The sequence below is a fragment of the Hemicordylus capensis genome, chromosome 5 (genome assembly GCF_027244095.1).
Source record: "Hemicordylus capensis ecotype Gifberg chromosome 5, rHemCap1.1.pri, whole genome shotgun sequence".
Classification (NCBI taxonomy): domain Eukaryota; kingdom Metazoa; phylum Chordata; class Lepidosauria; order Squamata; family Cordylidae; genus Hemicordylus; species Hemicordylus capensis.
This window is the reverse complement of record NC_069661.1, coordinates 258,489,165-258,515,475: the sequence shown is the minus strand read 5'-3', so window position 1 is coordinate 258,515,475 and position 26,311 is coordinate 258,489,165. Positions and strand designations below refer to the sequence as shown.

Sequence of the window (26,311 nt, the reverse complement as noted above, 5' to 3'; positions counted from 1 at the left end):
GAGCCTGATTGTAGGGATTAGTTACATATTTTTGCAAGGAGTTTGGCAATTCCACACTTGAGTTCTTTAAGGATTTTCGGGTGGATACCATCTGGCCCTGTTGATTTGTTAATTTTTAATTTTTTTAAACAGTTTAGAACACCATCTCTCGTCACCTCTATCTCACTCAGTTCTTTAGCCTCTGTCTGGTGCTTTCCCGACTAGCCGCTCAAAAGTGGCAAAATGCTCCATTCAGGCAAATCACTTTCAAAACATAAAACCTGAAGGGGGAGCAGTCTCACGAAAACTAACAACCCAAAAAACCCACACCTTTTTAATGCCAGATAAATGCCATTGTAGCACTAAGTCACAGGGGTTAAATTCAAAACAAGGCATCTGACATATGAACGGCACCCTGGCGCTTTCGTCGGGACTGCGGTGTCATGACACAGGAAGTGTGGAAGCACACTTCAGAGGTATGTCGTGACCCCATTGCAGGGTCTAGTCTGGAAAGCGCCCCTGAGAAGCTTGGTTCAGGCACATGCATATGCTCAGTATCCTCTGCCATGAAGACAGATTCAAATAACTCATTTAGCTTCTCTGCAATTTCCATATCCTCCTTAATTATCCTCCTTAATAATCCCTTTCACTCCCTCATCATCTAACAGTCCAAACTCCTCCCTGGAAGCTTTCCATTCAAAGAATGTTTTGTATTCCCCTTGATACTCTTAGTTAAATGTTCCTCAAACTCTCTTTTCACCTCCCTTATTGTCTCCTTGCATGTCTTTTGCCAGAGTTTGTGTTCCTTTCTGTTCTTTTCATTTGGGCAGGCCTTCCAATTTCTGAACAAAATTTTCTTCCCCTTTATAGCTTCCTGGACTTTACTTGTTGTTAGCCATGCTGGCATCCTCCCAGTCTTGGTGGTACCTTTCCTCCTTTTTGGTATACAGTCTAACTGGGCTTCTATTATTGTGGTTTTAAATAAACTCCATGCATTCTGAAGCGAAGTGACTCTCCTGATTTTCCCATTCAGTTTTCTTTTCACCAAACTCCTCTTTTGGGTGCTTTCCAGACTAGCTGCTCATCAGCAGCAAAATGCCTCTGGGCAAGTCACATTCAAAACGTACACAGCAGGAGGAGCAGTTTCGCAGCAACTAACAACCCAGAAAACAGCAACTTTTTCACGCCAGATATAAGACAACCTAGCTCTATATCACAGTGATTAAATTCAAAACAAGGCATGTGAAAGGAGAGCGATGCCCTGCTGTCCACATAGGGACTGCGGTGTCTCGATGCAGGAAGTGTGGAAGCACACTTCCGAGATATGTCCTGGCCCCATTGTATGGTCTAGTCTGGAGAGTGCCTTGGAGAAGTTTCCTCTTCTGAAGTTCAAAGTGTCTGTGTTAGACTTCCTTGGAGATTCTTTCCTTGAAAATATGCTGAATTTGATTGCACTATGGTCACTGTTCCCTACAGGGTTGATGACACTGACATCATGCACCAGGTCCTGGGTGCCGCTCAGGATTAAATTCAAGGTTGCCTTCTCTCTGGTAGGTTCCATGACCAACTGTTCTAGGGCACAGTCATTCAGCGTGTCTAGAAATTGGACCTCTCTGTCATGACTTGTCTGAGAATTTACCCACTCTATGTGTGGGTAACTGAAGTCACCCATGATGACAGCTCTAAAGTACCGGGTGAGCATTTTCAGAGAGCAGCCAAGAGTCCTGATGCCTTAGAAGGTGTTTTTCTTTTTTGCAAAAGGGGACATCAGTCAATCCACTTCCTTTGCACAAATCAGGCAGAAGGAAGTGGAAAACAAAAACAACTCTGGCAGAGGCCGGTCTCAGCGCTTCCCATCGCTTTCTGTGCAGCAGCTTCCTCGGGCTGTGCAGTGCAGGGGTGACTCCCAGGCCCTCAGGAAAAGAGCCGTCACTGCAGAGCTAGCCTGCTGGGGCCACCAGCAAGTGACATCAAGTTGCAGGAGGCCCAGGTTTCGACCCCTGCCTAGTAGCCCAGAAGCAACCTGGGAGGCCGTGGGCAACCTGCTGGTGCTTGGCCTCCCTGTTCTCAGTGGGCAGTTCTGAAGACGGGGCAGGAGAGGCAGGAGAAAGGAAAGGGGGCATTCACCAGCAGCCTGCCATGCCCGTGAGCGTCTCACAGGCCGGTGGGGGGCACGCATTACTGGAGGCGGAGTGGTCTTTGCCCTGATCCTCCTTTAAAATGAGGTCAGGATGGACTGCAATCTGCCTCCAGCCTTGGGCTGGGAATCAAGCAGCCCAAACCATCCAAAATCCAAGCCTAGCATGAGACCGGCCAGCCCAAGTGGCCCAGCGGCTCCTGCCGCAGCAGAGTCCCAGGAGGCAGGGCCAGGCTGCAGGCTGGGGGAGAGAGAGCCATCTGGGCAAACCAGCCCTCCAGGGAGAGCGTTTCCTTGCTCTCTGCTTTGCATCTGCGGCAATGTTTTCCCCCGCCCAGCAACTGCTGTTTTCCAGGCTGGCTGGAACTTCCCAGGCTCTCTCTTCCTCCCGGCACAAGAGGAAAAAATTGGCTCCGGCAACAGCAAGGATTCTCAGCGCCCCCCAGACCTGCACAGCGCCTCCAGAACCAGGCGAGGACCTTCGGCAAGCTGGAGCCCCGAGCAGCCGGCTTGGCCCTCCGCAAGGAGGAAGGGCGGGGAGAGGCTCCCTTCACTTGCCCTTCTCTCCACAGCCCGCCCCCTTCCACACAATGGGAGCCGCTGGGGCAGCAGACGCAGCCTCCAGCCCAGGCCTGCCACTGGCCAAGGCCAGAGATCCCCACCTCTGAGGGGCGTGTGTGGCCCTCCCCCAGGCCGGGCAGAGCCAAGTGGTGGCAGGAAGGCGGGAGGGAGGGACATCCCCCGGGCAACCCCCTGCATTTGCTCCTGGGCACGTGGGAAATGTCCCGAGGAAAAGCTGCCCCCCCCTTGCTGGGGCCCTCCGGAAAGCAGACCACTCTGCCCTCCGTCCGTTGTGTGGGGCCACAAAACGAAGGGAAGGAGGGTGGGACGGAAGCAGCGTCACACCTGGGGAGAAGGGCTGGGTTAGAGTTAGGGTCTCCAGGCTGGCAGTGACCCCTTCCTGCCAAGAAGTTTCCCCACTGGGAATGTGGCAGAGGAACAGACCCACAGGCAGCACAAAGTCAACTGGGCCAAGTCAGCACACCAAGGATCACGCAGACGCAGTTGAGGTTGTGCATTATCACACAATGTCAGAAGACTTCAGTGCTGGGATGCGTGCACACAGTTCAAACACTGGCAGACAGCTGGGGGTGGGGGGGGGGGGGGGTGGGGGGGGGAGGCTGAACAGAAGCAGAAACAGGCAACCAATTGCCCAACGGGCCGAAACCACCATGGAGGAGATGGGAGATGGCTCTAGTCCAGCCTCTGCTGAGCTTGCCCTTCTCTATGCAGGTGCTCACTTCCCCACACATCACTTGCAGAGCAGTGGCTGAAAGGAAGGAGCTGAGTTCCCTCTCCCACAGCATGTAAGGTACCTTTTGAGCAGTATAGAAATATGTAAAATAAATAAATAAAATAATAAACTCAGCAGCCAAGCATGGTGAGGAGGCAGAATGGCGCGTGACATTGGCAGACCCTAGATCAGAATCTGCCGCATGGCCCTGATCCGTCAAGCCCCTGCTCTGAGAGGCACCTGCTCTAGTCTCCACGGCCTCTGGCAGGATCTCCTTCTCATCACTGGCCACCTAGACCTTTCAGCGGGGATGCTGCCAGGAGCCGATCCTGGAGCCCTCTGTATGCAACCAGGGACTTTGCCACTGAGCTACAGGCACGGCTTCTAAGCCACCAATAAAGCAGAGAGTGCCGCCTTAAAGGCCAAAGGGGCAAACAGGCAGGCAGATTGTGCCAAACTCTCTCTCCTCCCCTGTCACCCATGTCTTGCCTCCCCACAATTTATGCCCTGATATTGCTTTTCCCTCAGCTGGAGCCTGATGCTAGAAATAAGCCTTGCTGGGAGAGAAGCACCTGGGGGTGGAGGCTACAGCACTCCTGCCCCACCTGCCCCTTTTGGTCCTTAATCTGGATCCCTCCCACCACCTACTTTATACATATGATTGGGGCTCTCCTGTTCCAGACAGGGGGACCTGGGTGCTGGTCAGAATCCCAAGAGAGCTGTAGGCCCTGGACAGCTCCAAGGGAAGCAGAGTCAGGTAAGGGGGTCAGGACCTCAGACAGCTCCAAACAAACCAGTGAGAGCTGAGCACAGCCAAGTAAAACGGATGTTGCTCCAGCAAGATCTTGCTCCAGCAAAACTTCAGACACTGACTGGAAGTTTTGATCGTTGCTGCACAGGTAGAGTGCCCCCCCTCTCCGCACCTCTTTCCTGGGGAAGGACGTGTGGACTAATCCTGGACTGGAGGCTCTGGGAAATCTCTGCTTTGGCTGGCAGGTCCTCAAGGGACTTCTCGGAGTCAAGGGGAGGGCTGTACCTTTGGGTCATGGTGGGAGTGCTGAATCTGGTTCTTCCTCTGGTGCAGGGGATTCTGGTGGCATGGAGTCACTTGGGCCAAGGTTACTGGGTCTTTCTACTCTATTGCACTCCCTGAACTGTTTGCCTCGTCCCCTGATGGTGGGAGTGTGTGTGCAAAATCCAGGGTCATGCCGGGTAGTCCTGGGAGCTGTCTCCCAGGATCAGAGACTGGCCTGCCAGCGCCGTCCATCTTTTGGCCCTGAGAAGGCAAAGACCTCCTGCCATCTACAGGCTGTCAGCATCACCCGTCGTCAGAAGGCGTCCCTCTCTTACCTTCGTGTGCAACTTGGCAAACTGTTTGTCATCCAGCAGGCTCTGGGTGTAAACCCTCCTCTTGTACCGGAACTAGAGGAGAAATGCAAAGGGGAGACATGTCACCCGCAAAGGAAGGAGAGCTCAGCCCCACCCTGGCCATCCGTCACTGCCTTCAGCAACCTTATTGATTTCTAACACATCTTCCCTCAAGCTCAGGGAGACAAACATCCATTCAAAGCACAACGTCATGCCATCAATAAGAAAAACACATCCTCTGTGTGTGTGTGTTTAAAAGGTGAAAATTGCCCCACTCTGGGCTGCCCAAAGGTCAGAAAGGGAGTCACACTTCCTCTTCTACATAGTTTCTGGATGAACTGCCAGTTGTGAAGCAGGCACCCAGAACGCCTCTCTGTCTGCCCTGGCAGAGCAAGCCTGACGCAGATAGCCTGGTCTTGTGGAGGGACATGGAGATCTCTTGGGCATGTTCAGCACAAGCTATTTGGTAATTGATGGGTCAAAATATTGGCCTTGGGGAAGTGACTCCAACCCCACCTGTCACGGCCAGTCCAGGGGGCCAGTGGCACGAGGGACTGTGGCTCAGTGGACAAGTGTGGGCTTTGCATCCAGAAGGTCCCAGCTGCATTCGCTGGCATCTCCAGAGAAGACGGAAAGGAATCCCCTTCTCTGCCTGAAAGCCTGCTGAGCTGCTGCCTCTCAGCATAGACCAGGGCTGCTTCGCTGTGTCAGAGGGGATGGGAGTAGGACTCCCACATCTGCAGGAGGGCCGAAGGGGAATCGCCCTGCTGGAGACAATACTACACTGGATGGACTAACGGTCTGGCTCTGTAAAAGGCAGCTTCCTAGGCACGTGTGGCATTCAAGGCATTACTGTTTCATCACTGGCCCTACCCTGCCTTAATTCTCCTCAGTCAAGAGCAGCCAGATCATGACCCCTGTGGGTTGGGACTGCGCTGGAAAGATAGGTGGGGGCCCCATGAGGCCCATCTGGCCCCCTCCATCACCCTCTTCCAGAAGGTGCTGAAGAGCACCCTGCATTTCCAGCAAGCATTTGGCTCTGCACAAGATCTCTAGATGAGTGATTTTGATGTCATCTCTGCCTGACGAATTGGCTGGCTGCTGGCTGCTAAAAAGACCAAATCTGTTTTTTGGTTTTATGTTTTCAGCAGACAGTATTTATATTATTGTCTTATTTTTCTTGTGCACTGGTCTGGTTCTCCTTTTGAAGGCAGAGTGATGGCATATGCACTCTTTAATACATACTTACATCCTCCACCCCCACCCCACAAATAAAAAAATCAACAAAAACACCACACCAAAAGAAGTGTGATGCAATTATATGTACAATCACATCAAAACTGCTTTTCCCACCCCCCTTGGCTGTGCGATGCAGAATGGGAGGGGAGACAAGAAGAAACCAAAAGCTAAGACAAACTGTGCATGCACCAATTCTAAGGTGAATTTTTAGGAATTCTCATGGTTAAGCTGGAACTCAGGAGCATGCAGAATGCAGGGCGGAGTGAACCAGAGAAGCAGGAAAGGAAAACCTTATGCATTTATTACATTAAGAGCAGAAGGGAGAAAATCCTGTGTGTTTATTATTTGTTTTTCTATGTAAATCGCTTTGAAAACTTTGGTAGAAGAGTGGTATAGAAATATTCCTAGTGCTCTCTTCTTTACCGTACATTTGGCTTTCATGTTCAAAAACCAAGATCCTGCCCCCAGCTGTGCAGAGAAAAACAAACGCACATAGAGGCAGGGTCCAAAGAAGACCCCGAAAGCGAGGCTTCCCTCCCTGGGTGGGACTGCAGTGTTCCACAGGCTTCTGCCCAAACGCCACCCCCGGTCCAGCCACAGAGTGTTCCAGCTCCTCCTGCATCCCCCTTCCTAAATTTAGCTCGGTGGTGAATCATTTGCTGGGCGGCCCTGCTGCCCCTGGAGAACCACATCTCAGAGAACAGGCAAAGGGTGACATTTCAGAACGGATGGACAAATTAAAAAAGTAACCAGGCCCTGGGCTCCTTGGCATTCAGCCAGGAGTCTCTGCAGAACTCAGACGTGGAAAGGGCTGCTCTTTGAGCTAAGATGTGTCCCAGGCTGCTAACTCCAGTCTCCTGACCAGATGCTTGAGTGGCGGTTCATACGGCATCTCTTTTCAAAAATGAGAGTGAAGGGTGTTCAGGAAACTGCAGGCCACGCTTCTACCCCACTTGAGCAGCCCCAGCTGCCACTTGGGGGGGGGGGGAGAATCATTCTTAGAGTGCCAGCCGAGAAGTGCATCCCAGCATCGTCGGCAACAATGCAGTGGATTCTGGGACACGTTTCTTCCTGCAGCAGCAGCAGCAGCAGCACATCCTAATGAGCCCGGGAGTTGCCAAAGGAGGCAGCTGGGGGTTGCGCCTCTCTCTCCTGCCCTGCCCGAGAGCTGCGCTGCAGGCAGACTGGCTCTTCGTCATAGTTACCCGTGCAGCTCTACCTGATGAATGGCCCGCCTGCCAGCAGTGCAGCTCTTGGGCAGGGCAGGAGAGAGAGGCGCCACTCGAGCTGCTGCTGGGAAGCAGAGGCAGTTGGACTTCCTTCGGTGCCCCCCTGGCACGTTAGGACGAGCCGCGACTGATTTCCCCCATCAGGCAGTTCAGCGACTTAGGTGGCAAAATATTACAGGCCAGCACGGATGGATGGCGGAGGCGGCTGCCGCCTCGGCCATCTGATAAGAGCAGCAGCCCACGGAGTCTCTGCTGCCAGAACGAAGTGCTAAGCTGATTTTTAAAGCACACCAAAGCGATCTCCCACATTGATACTGGCAAATGGGCTCCTAATAGGTAGGTGAGGCCCTGGGCAATTACTGAAAGCACCCAGTCTGGCCTCCCGTTCTGCCAGGGGTCCACCGGAGTGATTCCCATCGACCGCAGCACGAGGCATCTAGAGGAGAGCCCGCAAGAAGAACCTCCCCTCCGGGAGTCTGAGCTGGGCTCCAGGATGGAACCCCCCGGCCCGCCAGCTGAGAGAGTCGCGGCCGGGCTCGTCTTTGCTTCCTGCCCCCCACCCCACCCCACGGGCCTCCTGGCTGGCTGGCTGGCTGCCAGCTCCTCGGCCTCCCAGCCCCCAGGCGCTCGGCTCGCTCCTGCCCTCGCCTAGCACCGTCTCCTAGGCTGGCTTCCTGGGACTTGAGCCAGGCCCAGCTCGGCCGTCCGACCGAGAGTCCTGTGGCACGAAAGACTAACACATCTGGCCCTCGTTCAGAGTCTCGGCCAAATCTAGGCTTAACGTGGGTTACCGACATTCCGTATAGGAACACAGGGAGCTGCCGTATACTGAGTCAGGCCCTTGGTCCTTCTAGCTCACTATTGTCTACCCAGACTGGCAGTGGTGGCTTCTCCAAGGCTGCAGGCAGGAGTCTCTCTCAGCCCTCTCTTGGAGATGCTGCTGCCAGGGAGGGAACATGGAACATGGTGTGTGCAGGTGCTCTTCCCAGAGCAGCCTTGTCCCCTAAGGGGAAGGTCTTGCAGTGCTCCCACGTGGAGTCTCCCATTCAAATGCAAACCAGGGCAGGCCCTGCTTAGCCAAGGGGACAATCCAGCTCTCCACCCTCAATTGAGCGAAGCCAAGCCAAAGTGGTGTATAGCCCAAGATGAATCTGACATTCCCACCTTGGCCTGGGTTCATACCTCATTAAACCTAGATCTGAATGACTGTGTGAGCGAGGCCTTAGTGCAGTAGGAGCTTTTCTGGACTACAGTCCACTTCCTCAGAGGCATGAAGGGTCTTCCCCAGTGTGGACTATGCAGAGATTTCGAGGGAAACAAGCAAATGGTCCACAGTGGTGTCAGGAGAGGCAGGAGGCCTAGACTGTGATGGTTTTGTGCAAGCTTCAAAGTATGCAGGAGGAGCACGTTGACAGTCTGTGGCAGTGGGAATCGGTGCTAAGTTAATTCACTCAATAATGTGATAGAAAGCCGTTGTCCTGGTTCAGGTCAGAGACAATGGAGTCAGACCTGGTGATAAACTGCAGTTCAGGCATCTCCCCCGGAGACAAAGCATAAGAACCTAAGAACAGCCCTGCTGGATGAGACCCAAGAAGGCCCATCGAGTCCAGCATCCTGCTTCACACACTGGCCCACCAGAAGCCTCTAGGAAGCCCACAGGCAAGAGGGATGTGCCTGCCCTCCCTCCTGCTGCTGTGGCTCCCCTGCAGCTGGGACTCAGAGGCATCCTGCCTTGGAGGCTGGAGGTGGCCTATAGCCCTCCGACTAGTAGCCCTTGATAGACCTCTCCTCCATGAATGTATCCAAACTCCTCTTAAAGCCATCCAGGTTGCTGGCTGTCACCACATCTTGTGCTGCTGTACTGTCTGAGAACCTGTGGTGGGCTGAGCCAGAGTTGCCTGCGGCATTGTTTGCAGTGCCGCTTACAGTTTGGCTTTGAGCTGGAGCTTGCTCTTGGGACACTTAAGTGTCTGGTGCGATGGCGCTGCTGTGGCTGCACACATGGGTGACTTCCTTCTCGGCCGGCTGGCACAGCCGCAAGAGCATCCAGGCGGCCACATCTGTTGCCTCCACCATGCCTCCCGCCACCAGGGCACTGCCCTGGGAGTCTGCTGCTGCCCTGGGAGTCTCCCGCCCAGAGAAAGAACTCTGTGCACAGTGAGGAGAGAGGAGATCACCCAGTCAGTCAGCTGCTGCTGGTTGCTGCTTTGGCCCAGCAGGCATCGGAGTGGCCCCCACAGGTCACCGGGCATTTGGCAGCTGCCCCACCTGCCGGGTCATACCATCAGCCCGGGAGACGGCCCAGGGGCTTGTGGGACCTGCTCTCACGGTGTGCCAGCCAGGACACCTGCCCACCTGCCTTGCCCAGGAGGAGAGACCCCTCTGCCCTGAGTCGTGCCTGGGCTTGCGGTGGCCAGCTGGCCTGCTTACCTCCTTCTCTGGGCTGGCCTTGCAAGTCCTACCGGCAGCCCACGGGTTTTGCTCCTGCCAAGGTGACCCAAAGCCCTGCTCCCTACAACAGAGAAGCCTGGAGAGTGTGGCACCGCCCAGAAATCTTCTCCCTGGCGATATCCACGGCCTGAGTCATGGCAAGGGGCACCATCTGAACCAGGGCTGCCCCCTTCTAACTCCAGGGCCCAAGATGACAACCCCGCCCAGAGACAGACAGGAGCTGGGGTGGAGACCCCAGGCAGGGAGACACACACACGCAGGCCAATACCTCCAGGTAAGGGACGGGGGTGTCCGGGTTGAGAGGATATTCCCTCAGCAGCCGCTCTTCATCCAGGAACTTCCCAGCCCTGCCATTGAAGGCTGGCTGGAAGAGGCCATAGTTCAGCACATCCTTCAGGCTGTGGTTCAGGGTGCAGAGAATGCGCTGCTTGGAGACCCAGACGGGGACATCCGGGTTCAGCCGCAGACACTTCTGTAGAGAGAGGGAGACCCAAGTTAGATTAGGGGGGACATTTGACAGATTAGATGACAGAATAAAGGGGGATATCTTTCACACTACAGGTGAACACTGAAAGAGATTCCCCCCCCCCTCAGGGGATGGAGCCGCTCTAGGAAGAGCATCTAGGTCCCAAGTTCCCTCCCTGGCAGCATCTCCAAGAAAGGGCCGAGAGAGACTCCTGCCTGCAACCTTGGAGAAGTCGCTGCCAGTCTGTGAAGACCATACTGAGCGAGATGGACCAAGGGTCTGACTCGGTATATGGCAGCTTCTCGTGTTCCTGTGGCGAGCGAGCAGCACAGCTGTTGCCCAAGCAGGTTCACTGCATTCTTCGCCCAGGCCAAAAATGGAGCAGATCATTCTCTAAACTGGGGGTTTCCAGCATCCAGGGACCCTGGGTGTCATTGGACAACAGCTCCCGTCATCCCCAACCACAGCTGCCTTTGACCGTTGAGGCTAGGAAGGGAGTTGTAGTCCAACAGTGTCTGGGGCCCCTTCTCTATGCCCCATGAGTTTTCAAAGAGTTCTATTCTGACTGAGGACCGCACATGTGCACAGATATCCTCTGGGTACCTCGAAGGCGGCACAGCCCAACTGCACCCACAATTAACGTCTCGTGATCTGGGGAAGGATGCAGTGACCAGATGGTGCTGCAAGGACTGTGGAGCGGAGAGGGGCAGAAACGCCTCCTGCAGGAGGTTCTGAGAGGGCCCATGGAGGGCCCCACTCCCCTCCCTGGCCGGAAGGGTCAGGAGAGGCCTCCTCCGCCTGCAGCCACGCTGCAACGCCTGTCAAGAAGCACCACCCTGGGAGCGACAGACAGAGGCTCTCCCTCCGCAGAAGGCAGCTTCCTAGCGGCTTCACTGCAAGTGGGGAGAGGGGTCAGGTGAGAAAGGAGCAGGGCTGGGTGGGGCTGGGGGGTGGTCTGAAGGCCACCCTGCTTTGGGAAAGGTGTAGGGGGGCCTTGACCGCTTCCTGCTCCCCCCCCCACTGTCCTAATGGGCTAAAAGGAAACAGATGAAGGTCCTGGCACCAGCCACGAAGCCCCTGGGGCTGCTGGGCATGGGGTGGGGGCCGTGGGGCAGGGGCAGGCCTAACCTTCCTTCACAGGGTTGACGCAGGAGGAGCAGCTGCTCCTGGCTGTGGATCAAGCTGCTGCGACCAGTTTGCAAGCGGCCTGCCCTGCACCCCGAGGAGAAAGCAGGAGGGACCACCACCACCACGTCCCCCTCTCCTGCTCCCCTGGCGCCTTCAGGCTCTGCTTCCAAACATGGCCAGCAGAGCAGAGGGGGAGGCAGAAGGAGCCGCTGCTTCCAGGCCTCAGGGCCCCTTTGGAAACGAGGGGCTGCCTACAAGCCCCTGCTGACCGGCCGCAGCAGCTTCATTACCGGCAGGGGCAGCTGGACACCGAGATTGTGCCCAGCCCTGCCTGATGACGAGCCACATCCCCTTCAGAGGCACGGCATTAGCATCGCAGTCCCACTCAGATGTCTAGCAGTGAGAGACAGAGAAATGTGGCGGGGGGGGGCTTGCTTGCTTCATTCCAGAGGCGGCGGGGTGCGGGGGGGAGGTCTACTGCTTCTGGAAAACCGGGGAGGGCAAAAAAGATGCTCCGAATGTAGAATCCAAATGAATAATACAAAGGCTGGCATGCTGTGGGGACTAGCCGCTTCCATAATACATTCAGCGGAACAGTTATTCTTCATGCAGCCAAAGTTGGTTCATTCCATTTATTTAAGAAATTTGCAGGGTTGTGCACGGAACAAAGGTTTGATTGGGAAGCTGCTTTGGGGAGGGGACGATGCCCTTTGCTGACTCCACTGCACGCTGCACTTTGCTTCAAGCCACTTGGGAGGGTCATTCCATGTTATTTTTATTTGTTGGTTTATTACGTTCATATCCCACTCTTCCTCCTAGGATCCCAGAGTGGTGTACATGGTTGATGTTTCTCCTCACAAGAACCCTATGAGGTAGGTTAGGCTGAGAGGGAAGTGCCTGGCCCAAATTTGAACTCAGGTCATTCAGGTCGTAGTCAACAATAGGCCCTTTCTGAAGGGCTGCACACCCTGGAAACTGGAGGCAGGGAGGGAGGGAGGGAAGGAGGTCCCTCCGGGGGTCCTCAGGCTCAGAGAATCACAGGCTGCCTCCTACCGAGTCCGACCCTTGGTCCATCTGGCTCAGGATCGTCTACACTGACTGGCAGCGGCTCTGCAGGGTCCCAAGGAGCCTTTCCCAGCCCTACCTGAGTGAGCCAGGGGCCAGTGGCATGCAAAGCAGATGCTCTCCCACCGAACCACAGCCCCACACTCTTGAGGGGCTGCCCCCTTTTCTAGTATCCAGCCTTTCCAAAGGAGTCCAGGAGCCGTCCCCCCCTGCTTCTTCTTTGCGCCAGGATTCCCCTTGAAGGGCCAAAAATGCCAGGCGTGGGGGTGGGGTGGGTGATGATCCCCCCCATGGAGGTTCCTCAAGGTTAGAGGTTCCCCCGTTGGGGCTGCCCCTCCCCCCCACCCAATTTCCAGGGTGCAGGCCTTCAAAAGTACCCTCAGGGCCAAGCAGGGAGGCTTTCTCCCTCCCTTGTCTCCAAACTGCCACACCTTGGAAAGGCGGGCAGGAGGAGGAAGAGCAGCCCTCTGTGTCCACAGATCTGGGCGTCACGGACCCAAACCTCCCCCTCCCCCTCCCCCTCTCAAGCGGCCATTCTGCAGTCCTAAGATGACAGATGTTTTCTGCAGGAATTGGGACATCAAATCCAGGTCTTGCTGGCTCTGAAGCCCAGCAGTGCTCCATTTCGGCACCTGGACACTGACACCTTCTCTGGGCTTGGGGTCAGGGAGACTCCTGCTTCACCCCACCCCCCCCACACCCCCCCATGCTCTGTGCCTTCTCCCCCTCCAGCCAGCCCCAAGCCTCTGGGCTGCTTCCACTCAACTCCAGGGCCTTCCCCTGCAGACAACGGTCCTGTCCCGCTGCGGTCAGCAAGACTCCTTTCCAGACAAGGGCTTTTCGGAAGGGGAGGGGTGTGCACCCCCCAAAGCCGCCGCATCCCACACTGGGCCTCCCCGTCTAGTGCAGAGTCAGGGCACCAGAGACCCCTGCCTGGCAAGGTCCTCGTCATGCAAGCCGGGCACTCTTCCAGTCCACAGTGTGAGGAGGAGGAGGGGGGAGGACATCCCACCGCTCACCAGGTCAGCATTCTGCAAAGAACGTTCCCTCTGTGCCGAATCTACCGCCAGCCTAGAAGCACCAGGCCAGGAGGGTGTAGAGTTGCCACCTGCACACACTCCCAGATTGCACCCACCCAGCACAAAAAGGCAAGGAAGCCAGACACGGAGCCCCCACAGCCATGCCACCATATCCCCTCCCCGACACCTGCCTGCCCATCGGTATCCATCCCCAGCAGAGCATCCCTCCAGGGGCTGTTGCTGGTGTCCATCCCGTGTTTCTGTTTTAGAGCGTGAGCCCTCTGGCGACAGCGAGCCATCTTGTTTTTTTAATCATTATCACTATTTCGATGTAAACCACTTGGGGAAATTTTGTGGAAAGGCGGTATATAGATATCCGTCAGATTCCTCTCTGTCTCCTGCACTTCCTCCAAGTTGCTCAGGGCAAGGGAGCGTCGTCTTTTAGCCTCCCAGCAACTGGCGGAGGCTGGCCAAGCTGGTCCAAGGCCATCCGGTGAGTACCAGCCAGGCTCTGCACCTGCCCACGTCCAGCCCTCCAGGCACGGCCCCATGTTGGCTCTGGTGGGGCAAAGCAAGCAGGGGCCAGGCTTGCAGGCAGCCGGGCTGCTTCAATGCATTGCCCAGAACTGGCATGCCAGTGAAGGAGCCCTGAGCAGTTCTCGGGGTCTCTGCAGAAAGGCAGGACGATGAAAGGCCATTTGCACAGCAGCAGCAGCAGCAGGAAACTGGGCAAAAGCAGTTCTGGCCAGGCAGTGCCAGAAGCCCAACTAACACACACACATACACACACAGCTCTCTAAGCCACAGTGCTGTTGACTAGCGCATACGCTCAGGGACCCTCCAGGTGGGCCTGGGGGGTGGGACCCTCCACTTCGGCTCCAGATGTTGCCTGGGGGGGGATGCAGCTGTCAAGCAGCCTGGGGCTTTTGCAGAGGGGCCCCCAGCTCTATCCCCTTTGGGACGGGTCCCCTACAAACCCACGTGACAGGGGAAGCAGCCGGCTGATGGGAGCCATCCAGCGGCCTCACTTCCAGCACTGAGACAGACAAGAGCTGCTTCTCTTACCCCGCCCCCCCCGCTGCCCCCTCGCCTCTTCTCCAAGAAGCTGGTCTTAACCAGATTGAAACAGAGGCCCCCGTGAAGGCTTGGCCGGGCAGGGGCCACAGCTCCAAGGACGGGGGCCAAGAAGAGCTCCTGTGGCAGGATGAGGCCCCCCCGCCCCCCCCCCAGGCCTCGCTTCCACGCAGCCTCCCCGCTGGCAGCGCAGCGCTGTTGCTTTCCTCAGGCTGGGCTGTGCCAAGTGGGGCCCCCTCCTCGTCACTGTCAGAGCAGCTGAAGGCCATGGAGGCCCCAGCAAGCCCTCACCGTCCCAGCGAAGGACAGCTTGACAGATTCAGGGCACAGGCGGAAGCAGCGGCACTCACGCAAGGCACAGCGCGCTCTGCCGGGGCCGGGGGGGCCGGGGGGGGCCGAACGGGCTGCTCTTTTCCTCCGTGGGGCTGCTCACTCCCAGATCCGGCACAAAACAGAAGACAGGCTCCTAACGGGTGAAGTGCGCATCCCACACAGACACACACACACACACACCCCGCACTGAGACCCAGTTCTGCCACTCAGGTTGGGGGGTTTGCTTCTCCAAAGAGAAAAAGAGCTCTGTCTCGAGGCCATGGTGAGTGTCAATGGAGAAGTGTCCGTGCCGGGGGAGGGCTTAACCCCCCCACCCCACCCCACCCCACCCCGCCCACCACTTGCCATTCCTTTGCTCCAAGCTCCCCAGGGTTCAAAATGTGGCCAATGCACCTTTTGAACCTTCACGGAGCCAACGGAGGGCTGGCAGGCGGGGAGCGAGTTAAACACCCCCTTGGCCAGTCGCCTGCTCAACGCAGCTCCACCGGAAACTGGATCTTTCCAAAAAACACAGAAAAGGACAAGATGGGCCCCCCCCAGGCCTGCCCTCCCTCCTCCTCCTCCGCCCCCAGGACGCCATCCAGGGCCTGCAAGGGGAGGTCCGCCCGCTGAGCACCACCCTGGGCAGGCCTCTCTCTCCCTGCTCTTGGGCGGGTCTCTGACCAGCTCCAGGATCCCCACACAGGGGAGACATCCAGGGGCTGCAGTCAGTGGCCTGCTGCAGGAAGGGGGTGCCTCTGGCTCACCGTGGCCCCGTCTTCGGAGCCAGAGGTCTGCTTGAGACTCCTCCCCCCACAAGGGCAGCGGGCACTCGGGGCCCAACATCTCGTTTCTACTGGCCTCCCCATGGCAGAAAATCCCCAGCAGGCAGTTCACACACAGCCAGAGCAGCCGGGCAGGGAGGGAGGCCCGTTTGTTGCATCTGTTTTTAATATTTGTGAACCACCTCGAGGATCTAATCAACAAGGCGAGGAAGAGGAGGAAGAAGAAGAAGTCCCGTGACACCCAGCAGCTCCCCAGGCAGGGAGTCGGACTCTGGGCCACGTCAGAACTCCCCGCTGGGCCCTCTGAGGGCCGGCTCCCTTTCCTCCTCAGAGGCAGCCCCAGCCGGTGTGATTTCACTGCTTCCTGATGCCAGAGCAGGAGCTGCTGGCTGGAACCCAGAGGTGGGAGATGGTGGCCTTGGGGCGGCGGGGGAGGGGGGAGGGCCTGGCTGCAGCGCCCCCACACGCGGACAGAGCAGCTCCTGGAGCATCTGCCACGCGGCGGCAGCCCAGGAAGTTCCGCCAAGGCAGCGGCGGTGCTGCAGGAGGCACTGCCAGGTGGCGGCGGCTGCTGCTGCTGCTGGGTCCTTGGCCTGCCTTCCCAGGCAGTGGCCTTCCCTTCCGCACTCTGGCCGTGCCCAGGCCGGGGTGGTCGGCTGCACAGAGCGAGGCTCCCCATCTGGGGCCCTCCGATGTGGCTGGACTGCGCTTCCCATCATCTCCCTTACGGCTGGAGCTGAAGGGAGTTGCAGCTCAACAGGATTTGGGGAGCTTAAGGCAGGGAGCCCCCGGACTACCCCACCGACTGGCTTTGGCTTCCCACCCCCATATACAGCTGCTCTAAAGCACACCAGGCCACCGCTCCACCAAGGGGTGGCCTTTCCCGCTGCCTGTCCAGGGTCTCTGGCAGAAAGAGGCCTTGGCCAGTCCTGCTTCCTGGGGTCCTGGAAGTGCTGCCAAGGACTGGCCCTGAGACCTTCTGCAGGCAGAGCAGGAGATCCCCTGATCGATGATGATGCATGCCCCACCCCCAGATCACTACTGGAGGGATACCACCACCACCACCACCAGGACTCCCATCAGCCCCACCTGTGATGGCACAGAAACAGGGTTAGGGTCAAAACATAAAATGTCTTCTATTTCACTGTTTTTATCCTGCTGGCAGACGGGGCAGCCTCACCACGAAGCAAGCAGGAACAGCTGATCAGGCAGCTAGTTTTTTTGGCACCTTTAAGAGCAACCAAGTAGGATCTAGCCCAGGGGACCCAATCCACTGAGAAGCTCTCCTGCGCCCCATGGAGATAAATGGGAGTTACAGCTCCCATTCATTTCAATCAGTCTTCCGCAGAAGAGCTTGCTGGTAGATTGGGCCCTGTGCTCATTAGCGGGCAACTCTGGATATTCCACCTCAGGCTCCAAAACGTCTTGAGTCGGCAGATTAAAAATCAAAATAACAAATGAACCCAAGCATTAGAGTTTGTTCTTTGGTGCTCCCAGACCCAATACAAGTTTTTAATTTGGTTTAATTTTGTCTGTGAATGGTATACAAGCCCTAATCTGATACACTTCGAACTGTGCAATATGCCGCCTCCACACAACAGATCGCCTCCGGGAGAGGCAAGAGCTCTCTGCTGCCCACCCCGTCCCCACCTCAACATGAGCAGCGCCCACCACTGCTGCTGCTAACGGGCCAGGGGGGTGCCCAGCAGTGACACTCTTCTCCCTGGACTTTGGGGCCAAAATCCAGGGCCTCCACACCACCTGGGGGGCCCCAAATCCTCCTTCGTCTGTCCTGGGTGGTGGTGTCACCGTTGGCCCGAGTAGGATTGTGACCTGTGCCGGGTGCCTTAGAGACAGAGAGGGGAGTGGGGAAAGAAACAGGTGGGATGGGGATATGCCTCAAAGGCCGCCTGGCAGGGCTGTCTGCAGAGGTCTGTGCCTTCCTCCAATGCTAAAGGACTGGTTCCGGCAACCGTTGGGTGGCAGAGAGCACCTTGGTCCTGGGAGCAGCCTAATGAGCTGGCAAGCGCTCTCCTGGGAATGACTCCGGGGCCCACCTGAGGCAGCAGACGCACAAGCCCAGAGTGGTATTCCTGCAGGGGTGGCTGGCTGGACGGCCCTTTCTGCAGGTGCCATGGGGATTCAGCAGGCAGGGATGCGGAAGAGCATGGAAGGCCAGCCCAGACTCCCTTTCGGAAGATTCAGCAGAGAGGTGCTGCTTAGGGGGGTCCGGCTGGCCACCGGACACTGAGAAAGCACTGCTCCCCAACTCAGACTGGCTGAAGTGGGGTGGCGGGGATTTGGGGTGAGGCAGGAGGGCTCTGTCCTAAGGAGCTCCTTTCCAGAGCGAGAGGACTGTTTTCCTCCTCATCAAGGCCATGCATGCTGGCTTAGCCCAAAGTACATCCGGCTTTTAAAAATCCTCCATTTCCAGTGGCCTTTTAAAGAACCCAACCCAACCCCAAGGCTTCTGCTATGCCCTGACACTTCTCCCTTGAGCTGTGCATGGGCCATGCCAGTAATTTGGTGTTTTTCAAAACTCAATGAAGGGGAGTTTGAAGGGAGCTGTGTTGGGTATGGTCTGCTCTGAGTGATTTGCAATTGCAAGCGCTGGGCGGGGAGGGGGGTGGTGCTTGTGGCAGATTGGTGAAATTCTGTGGAGGAAGTCCAGAAGCGGTGGGGGGGGGGGATTCCTGAGTTAAATACAAGCACAAACTGCAAAATGTGGGTCTTCCTATCTTTTACATAGGCTTTAGAAATGCAGAATGGAGACTGCCGCTTCAGTGTAAGCTGAGCCCCTTTTTGTCTGAGCTGATTCCATTAGCCTGCATTTTTCTTCATGACAGAGAGAAAGCCCTGATTTCTGCTTTAAACTTCTCTGCCTCTTAAATGGTGTGTGTGGGGGGGGGGGGGGTGGGGGGGGCAGGAGGACATGAGGTGATGAAGGCAGTCGCTCACAAAGGCAAGGGTTAAGGGTTCTGCTGTTTAATCCAGCTTTGTTCTTCTATTCTTCCGTAGCAGTCAAACTAACAACAACAACAACCACCACCAAGTTATCTCGCTGCCTCCTCTGTGATGTGATCTGTAATTGATTGGAGGGAAAACCCAGAACTAGCAGGTGGGAAAACACAGGAAAAAGATCTGCCAGGGACTGCGGAGGGGCTGCCCCTCTGTGGACTGTCCATTTAATCCCCCAAATTAAACATCTTGCGAATCTGGTGGGAAGCAGATCCTCTCTTTAGATACCCTGTGGCATAAAGGCATGTGTGAATAACTCCCTGGGGTTCTCCACACAGCAGGCTTTTCTGCAGGTTTTCTGAGAGGCCTTACTGTGAACTCAAAGTTATACCCAAAACCTGATGCAAAAAGTGGGTTTTTTACCCTGGATATAAATCAGGCTACACTCTAACACACAGTGAAAAACCCGAATTGTGTGTGAAGTGCTCCCCGATAACTCACAAGGTCATGGGGGCAAATCTGCCCGATATGTGAATGCAGCCCCTCCATTCTGGAGGAGATGTGAGTTCAAGGGCTTTAAAAGTCCTGTGTGGGAAACGTCCTGGCAATCTGCTGAGAAGTTTTCTTGGGAGAAACGTTTTGCTCTCACTTTCATAAAACTAGAATGTGGGGTCATCCAGTCAAATTGATTGGCAGAAGATATGCATGATGGGTATGAGAAAGGACATCTTCACAGCAGTAGTTGTTTATTTACGATCTTAGATCAAACATACATCTTCACAGCATGAGTCATTAATTTATAGAATTTGTGCTCAAAGGCCATGCTGAGGGCCATCGCCTTGGATGGTTTTAAAAGCCGGTTAGACAAATTCGTGAAGGATAGGTTTACTGGTGGCAGTAGCCTCTGCTCCCCAGCAGCTCAGGTTGCTCCTATCTCTTCTGCACGGCCTGCAGGCTGGTCATTCATCAGGCAGAGCTGTGTAGTTAGCCGCACAGCTCTACCTCACATATGGCCAGCCTGCAGGCAGCACCGCTGTCAGGTGGAGCAGGAAGAGAGAAAGGAGCATCCCGTGCTGTGCCCCGCCCCACCGGCTCATTAGGACAAGCCTCTATTGACTGATGGCTGCTCTTTGCTGTGGCTGCATGGAGCCTCCACGCTCTGCAGCAGTATAGCTCTGATGAATACCAGTTGCTGTTTGATCATTTATTTTTGAATTTCCTGGGCTAGCTGTATTACATTCCCTGTTCTGGCATCACACCAAGCCAGGGCCTGCACGAACCACGGTTTAGAGCCCAAACTATGGACTGTGCTTCAAGAGCTGCAGCAGACAGACCGGGAGGTGCAGTGGCTTGTCTGCTTCCGTTCCCCACCAGCTCTGCTTCTCCCCAGTGCCGTAGCCTCTGGAGCGGGGAGGAGGACTGCAAGCAACCAGGCTTGGTCAACTCGGACAGAACAGCAGGGCAGAAGACGCACAATCCCTGCCTTGCAAACCTTTCTGCTTCCGGCTCACTAGCCAGCCATCAGCCATGGCTTGCCAGCTTGGACATCACTCCGAACTACAGTTGGGTTCCCTTAGCCATGGCTTGGCCTGACAGCTGAACTGAGCCCTGGACAACTGTGCACCCACCATGACTGTGCCTCTGTATTCTCAAGGCTGACTTTTAGGGTTATGTATTATGTATGTATAGGGTTATGTATGAAGACATTTTTGCAGCAGCAGCTCATCCGACGTGGCCCCCAGGGGGCAGCAAAGGAGGCAGCTCGGCTTGCTCTTCTCTCTCCTGGCCCAGCACTGCCTGCAGGTTGGCCATTCATCTGGAGCTCTACCTGGCAAATGGCCAGCCTGCAGGCAGCGTGGCACTCAGGTGGGGTGGGGGAGAGGAGCAACCCGAGCTGCCTCCTTTGGTGCTCCCCTGGTGCATTCGGGCGAGCCACTTCTGGGCTTTTGCATGCCACATGGTGTCCCAGGACTGGAGCACAAGGCTCAGAGGAGTATCTAGGGAAAATAGCGCCTAGGGCAAGCACTGAAATTGTGCCCCCTGTCCAAACATCTGACACCCATCTTTCAGATAATTTTACCATAATATCAGCTCAAAATTTCAAGCTCGTTCCTCTTTTAATATTTCAAAAAATATTTAGCAGTGGATGTAGCCAGACCAAAAAATGCTGGAAAACTACAAATTTCAGTATGCTGGGGCTCATGAAATACCCAAATACTATGTGCAGGTGTACTTGGGAAACTAAACAGAAGTGCCTGTCTAATTCTCTACTATGCATTGTAGCATCACTATTACATCATAAGTTTTAAAAATAAATGGAGAATTTGACTTTTCCCAGATACTCTGTAAATAATTAAAGGATATGCAGAGTAAACTGTGTCACTGCTTGGAATATATTCTAGTCTTTCAGAAAGACCGTTAAAATGAGAGAAAGAGAGCAAGAAACTCCCAGTGGGCCTTAATGCTAAGGATTTCACACTGATTCAAAGACAAACTCACCATTAATAGCCATATTATTAAGACATCACATTTAACTCACTTATCACAAGAAGCAAAGAAAGAGCAAATGAATACAATCCCAGATCATAAGCTTCAGCTCAGTATTCACAATCCCTGATTCTCTGCACATAGTGCCAAACTTAATATGTGTACAGTGACACATATTACTTCAGGGGTCTTCCTAAAGACTGGGGGGAGGGGGGGTCTGCAAAGGATCCCCCTCCCCCGCTGGCCTCTTAATTCACCTCCGCAGCCCATCCCGGGCTGCCACACATGCTCAAATGGCCTCTGCAAGGCCTGGCAAGGCCTAGGGCCTCACAGGGACCATTTGAGCATGTGCGGTTGCTATTTTTAAAACAATTTTTTTTAAAAAATGGCTGCCGAAAACAAAATGGTCACCATGCATGCTCAAATGGCCTCTACGAGGCCATTGTTTTCGATGGCTACAAATGGCCCTGTTTTCAATGGCCATTTTAAATTTTTTATTTAAAAAAATGGCGCCCCCCCTTCAAATGGTGCCCAGGAATGTGCCCTGCCTGCCCTACTCTAGATACGCCCCTGACAAGGCTGTTCCTATTTATACCAACGGCAGCACAACGCTGGGCTGGCAGCAGCACATGGTGGGCAGCTGCAGCTTCACCGTTCTGTGCCCAGCACTGGGTCTTGCAGGCAGATGCTTCCTGAGAAAAAGATTTCCTCCACCACGTCATTGGTGCAGATAAAAATAGAGGGCAATATATTGAATATATTCAAAATATAGTGGAGAATATACTCATTGCCTCCATCCCCTTTCCAAGAATCGACCCTTGGGGCGATTCCTGTCCCACAGGGGTGAATGTGGGAGGGGCAGATTCGTACCTCCCAGGCGTGTGGGGGCGGGGGGGGAGGAAGGAGGACCTGAGAGGAAGGAACCGATCCAGCGGAGGGCAGCTTTGCCTGGGGAACTCTGAGCCCCGTGGTGCTCTTGGGCTGCCTGTTGTGCGGAATGACATTTCTTATTACCCAAGATGCTCCCCACACCACCACCACCACCCCCTCTGAAGCCCCAGAGCTGTCTGCAGGGGAAAGGAGAGCAAGGCACGGCTGCCCCCCTCCTCCCAAAGCCAATCCTCAGTTTTCAGGGTGCCAGGGAGGAGGAGTGCACCAGAAACACCCCCTTCCCCCCACTGCCGCCAGTTCCCAGCACTCTCCGCCTGTCTCTTGGATGCTCCTCCAGCGTGACAGCTCCAAAGGCAACCAAGGGATTGCGGGGACTGGCTGTGACAGACAGACTGGCTGCCATTTCTTAGGCTGGGGGGCGGCAGGGGAGTGGCCACTACGGGCCGGTGTTTCGTTAGTTTCCACCCTACCATTAACTCAGCTGCGCTGCATGGAAAAGGTAAGAACATCCCTAAAGGGGGGGAAACATTGAAATTCTGGCATCAACGTGTGTAAGAGAAATACCATCGGCTTTTTTCCTAATGTATTCAGGGGGAGAGGGAGAATTAGGATCATTAATACATGAGAGGGGAGGTGGAATTAGTGCTGAATCGAAAGAAAGCTGCCTGCTGAACTGCATATTTAAGGCCGTCTCTTTAACAAGCTAACAAAAAGGGAAAAAGTTTGGGCGATTAAGGATCTCTGGCAAAATGCAGTTTAAATTAAGGCCCTGCCTCCGTGAAGCAATTAAACCAGCACTTGAGCCCCCCAGGAATTCAAAACGGCTCCATCTGGGTACTTGGAAACAAGCAACACCCGCAGAGCCATCCTCTCTATGGAAACGCTCCTGGTTTTCCTGGGCTCTGCTGGGATGCCTGCTCAGCGGCCCCGGCTGCTTCTCAAGGAAGACAGGCGCACAGAGAGCAGGCTGGGCCCTGGAAGAGACCACTCCGCGGGGCCACTGAGCCAGCCTGACGTGCCACAAGCACAAGGCACCCAGCCAGGCCAGAGGAAGCCACGCTCCGTTGAACTGCGCAGGGATTCCAATGGATCAATAAGGCCCGGGGGGTGCTGGCAAGCAAGCAGGCTTCAGGAAGCAGACGCCTCATCGGGGGTGTCCCCCCAGCCACCCTCAATTCCTCCTTCTCCAGAGGACGGCCACTGATTGGGAGCCAGAGAGAACCCCTTTGGGACTCAGTGGGAAGGAGAGAGAGGCCGAATCATGCCAGCAGACTCCGGCCTCGGATGGCATGGCGTAACCCACAGACAGAGAGCAAGACAGGGAATAAATAACGGCGGCCCGTAATAAAGTGCCCACACTCGCTCACAGAGCCTTCCTTATGGAATCAAGTCAAACTCACGTGGATGTGGCACCCCCAGGTAGGCAGGCGGAAAACTCCAGAGGGTCACAGGTTGGCAGTGCCACCGACCCATGGCAGAGATGTCAAAGAGGGAGGAGGCGGGCCTGGAGCAGACCCATGTGGAAAGCTCTGGGCAGCAGGCGGAGGCTCTGGCCTCACCCCTCCTGGAAGGTCAGGACCCCTACACCCCATCAGCCCATCTCACCCTGCAGAGACCACCTTGCACCACCAGACCAAGGAAGGTCCACAGATGCCAGGGTACCAGACAGACCAAGCCTCACGCAGCACCAGCAACACCTGTAATATCATCAAGAGTTGCCCAGAAGAATGAGCAGATCGGACCTCTGGACATTTTTTGAACTCCCCCAAATCACTCAAAGGCATTTTAAGTTGGCAAGGGACAGCAAGGTCAGCAAGGGTCACCAAGAGGAACGAGCAGATTGAACCTCTGAACCCCCTCCAAAATCATTAAAAAACCCCTCACCAAACGCAGATACTCCGGTTGCAGTTGGCAAGACCTGTCACAATTTCCTATTTGCATATACTCAAAACCAGGGTTGCTAAAAGCATGGTTGGCAAGGGGTGACAGAGATATTGTTTAGACAGGATCACCCATGGTCTTACTTGGCCTGCTCCAAAAAGGTGAGGAGCATCTCTCTCCCACTTCTCTTGAGCACAGAGAACAGCAAAGCTTCAAGCCATTCTCATTCCCCTCCTTGCAAAACTACAGTTCCCAGAGTTCTGGAAATGGCGAGGGGAGGAACCAGGACAGTATTAAATCCCCATAAAAATTGCTTTTAATGCTGCCGTACAGAATCTACTGGAGCTGATCATGTAGCATTAAGTTTGCTCGTGCCAATAAAAGCAGGAGAATCGTCCAGAGACGGGCTCGGAAAGATGAGGATGCTGGCAAAGGAGGGGAGGGAGGGAGGGGAGGCAGGCTAACAGGCCAGAAACCCAGCCAGGACATATTCAGGTTAATCCGGCAGGGGGGAAGCAACTCCCAGCCCAGATGTTGGGGGGAGGAAGAGGAGGAGGAAACCTGCACTGCCCATGGCAGAGGAAAGCAATTCCAGGAGGACACGAGCCAAAGAGGGGGTTGCCAGCTACCAGAGACGCCCGCTTCTGAGCTGCCAACCCTCATGTTCAGGCGGCATTTGATGTATTTATTAATTTATGGGATTCCTAAGCCCCCCCCCCATCCAAAGGGCGGGCAACATTTAAAGGAACAACCTGTTAAAACCAACACAAACACACTGCCCTAGAAAGATAAACGAGCTCTATAGCAAAATGCATGATCAGGTCCCCCCAGCTGCTTAAAATCTGGCCCCAAACAGGTCCTTACACCACTCCCAGAAGAAGCCCCGGCACAGGAAGGAAGGGCTGCAGTTGCCCGGAGGCCACTGAGCATGGAGCCTCCTTGCTGGCCCTTTTGCTCTGGAGCTGGCCGAGCTGAACAGCTGACAGCAGGGCTCCTTCATCTCAGGAGATGCAGGGGTTCTGGGAGCTGCAGCTTCACTCAGAGGAATGCTGCCCTTGCCGGGGTCCTCCCGTTCACACAACTGAACGGGAGGGGCAGAAGACTGGCCGGGCTCCCTCTGCACCCTAGAGGTGCCGCAGCAGAAGCACCCGGGTGCCGCCTTGGCTTCTCCTTTCCAGATTAACTCTCCCCACAGTGTCACTGCGGATCTGCTTCTGCACTTCCCGGGTTGCGACACTGCAATCGCTGCAGGGGCAGCAAGGGGCCGTTCACATTTCTGATGCCTTACTTTGGATTTTATCTTTGCAATTTAGTGCTACAGCATTGCATCCGTGGCAGGAAAAGAGATGTATTTTCCTGCTGCAGGAGTTTGAGATTCTGGGGGTCGTTTTCAAGACAATCCTGCCAAGCCGAAGCGTTTGACCCCTGTGGTAGCGTGTCATCTGGAAAGCACCCTGGACGGGCTGGGGAGATCCCCTGCCTGGAACCCTGGAGAGCCGGCAGGCTAGACAACAGCCAGCCAGGTGGCACTCCGGAGGGGGCAGCTTCCCATCTTCACCTGCAGGAGGGCCTGAGGCAAAGGGGACCCCGGAGAGCCGCGACCAGTCAGAGCAGACCGAACTGGGCCAGAGGGACCAAGGGGCCAAGTCAGGACAAGGGAGCTTCCTGGGAGGGTGGCCTTGGAGATCTTGGCAGCACATGCGCGGGAAGCAACCTGCTCTGCCTCGCCTCCAAAATGTCAAGCACTTGCCTGTGTCAAGTCAGCCCTGAACTCCTGACAATGGGTGGTGGTGGGGTCAGGGGAGCAGCTTTGCTTCCATCAAGTCTTCAGTCAGCTGCAAGGTGGTCTTTGTGGTTGCTGTTCTTCTCCTTTGGTTGGTTGTTTTTTTTTAATTTTCAATTGTTTCAATGCTGGTTGTAATTCTGGTTTTATTTTTATTTCTAAACTGTCCTGAGACATTTGTATGAGGCAGTATACAAATGTAATAAATAAATAAGTTAGCCGACACTTTCTTTCCAGTCCAAACCACAGCGACTGCACCCCACCCCACAACATCAATTATTATATTTAAACAACATCCACAGGAGTCACCAGATACAAGAGGTAGCTGCAGGGCTGCTGCAGTATTGTGATGAATGAAAATAAAGTTTTCCCTTGCACTGACACAAATATACAGGTGAAACTCGGAAAATTAGAATATTGTGCAAAAGTCCATTAATTTCAGTAATGCAAATTAAAGGGTGAAACGGATATATGAGACAGACGCATTACATGCAAAGCGAGATAAGTCAAGCCTTAATTTGTTATAATTGTGATGATCATGGCGTACAGCTCATGAAAACCCCAAATCCACAATCTCAGAAAATTAGAATATTACATGGAACCAAGAAGACAAGGATTGAAGAATAGAACAATATCGGACCTCCGAAAAGTATACAGTGTACTGTGCTTGACTGGCCAGCAAACTCGCCTGACCTGACCCCATAGAGAATCTATGGGGCATTGCCAAGAGAAGGATGAGAGACATGAGACCAAACAATGCAGAGT

At 55.0% G+C, this 26,311-nt stretch overlaps 1 protein-coding gene across 20 annotated transcripts in view; it reads right to left on the bottom strand.

Moving 5' to 3' along the window:
- Window positions 1-26,311, bottom strand: part of SHANK3 (SH3 and multiple ankyrin repeat domains 3) — a 463,679-nt gene that overhangs the window by 336,560 nt on the left and 100,808 nt on the right. For all 20 annotated transcript variants that reach the window (XM_053255561.1, XM_053255566.1, XM_053255564.1 and 17 more), the window contains exons 3-4: window positions 9,966-10,169; window positions 4,761-4,832 (exon numbers count right to left, since the gene is read on the bottom strand). In XM_053255561.1, coding sequence (XP_053111536.1) covers window positions 4,761-4,832; window positions 9,966-10,169 — 276 coding nt within the window. The remainder of the gene's footprint in view (window positions 1-4,760; window positions 4,833-9,965; window positions 10,170-26,311) is intronic.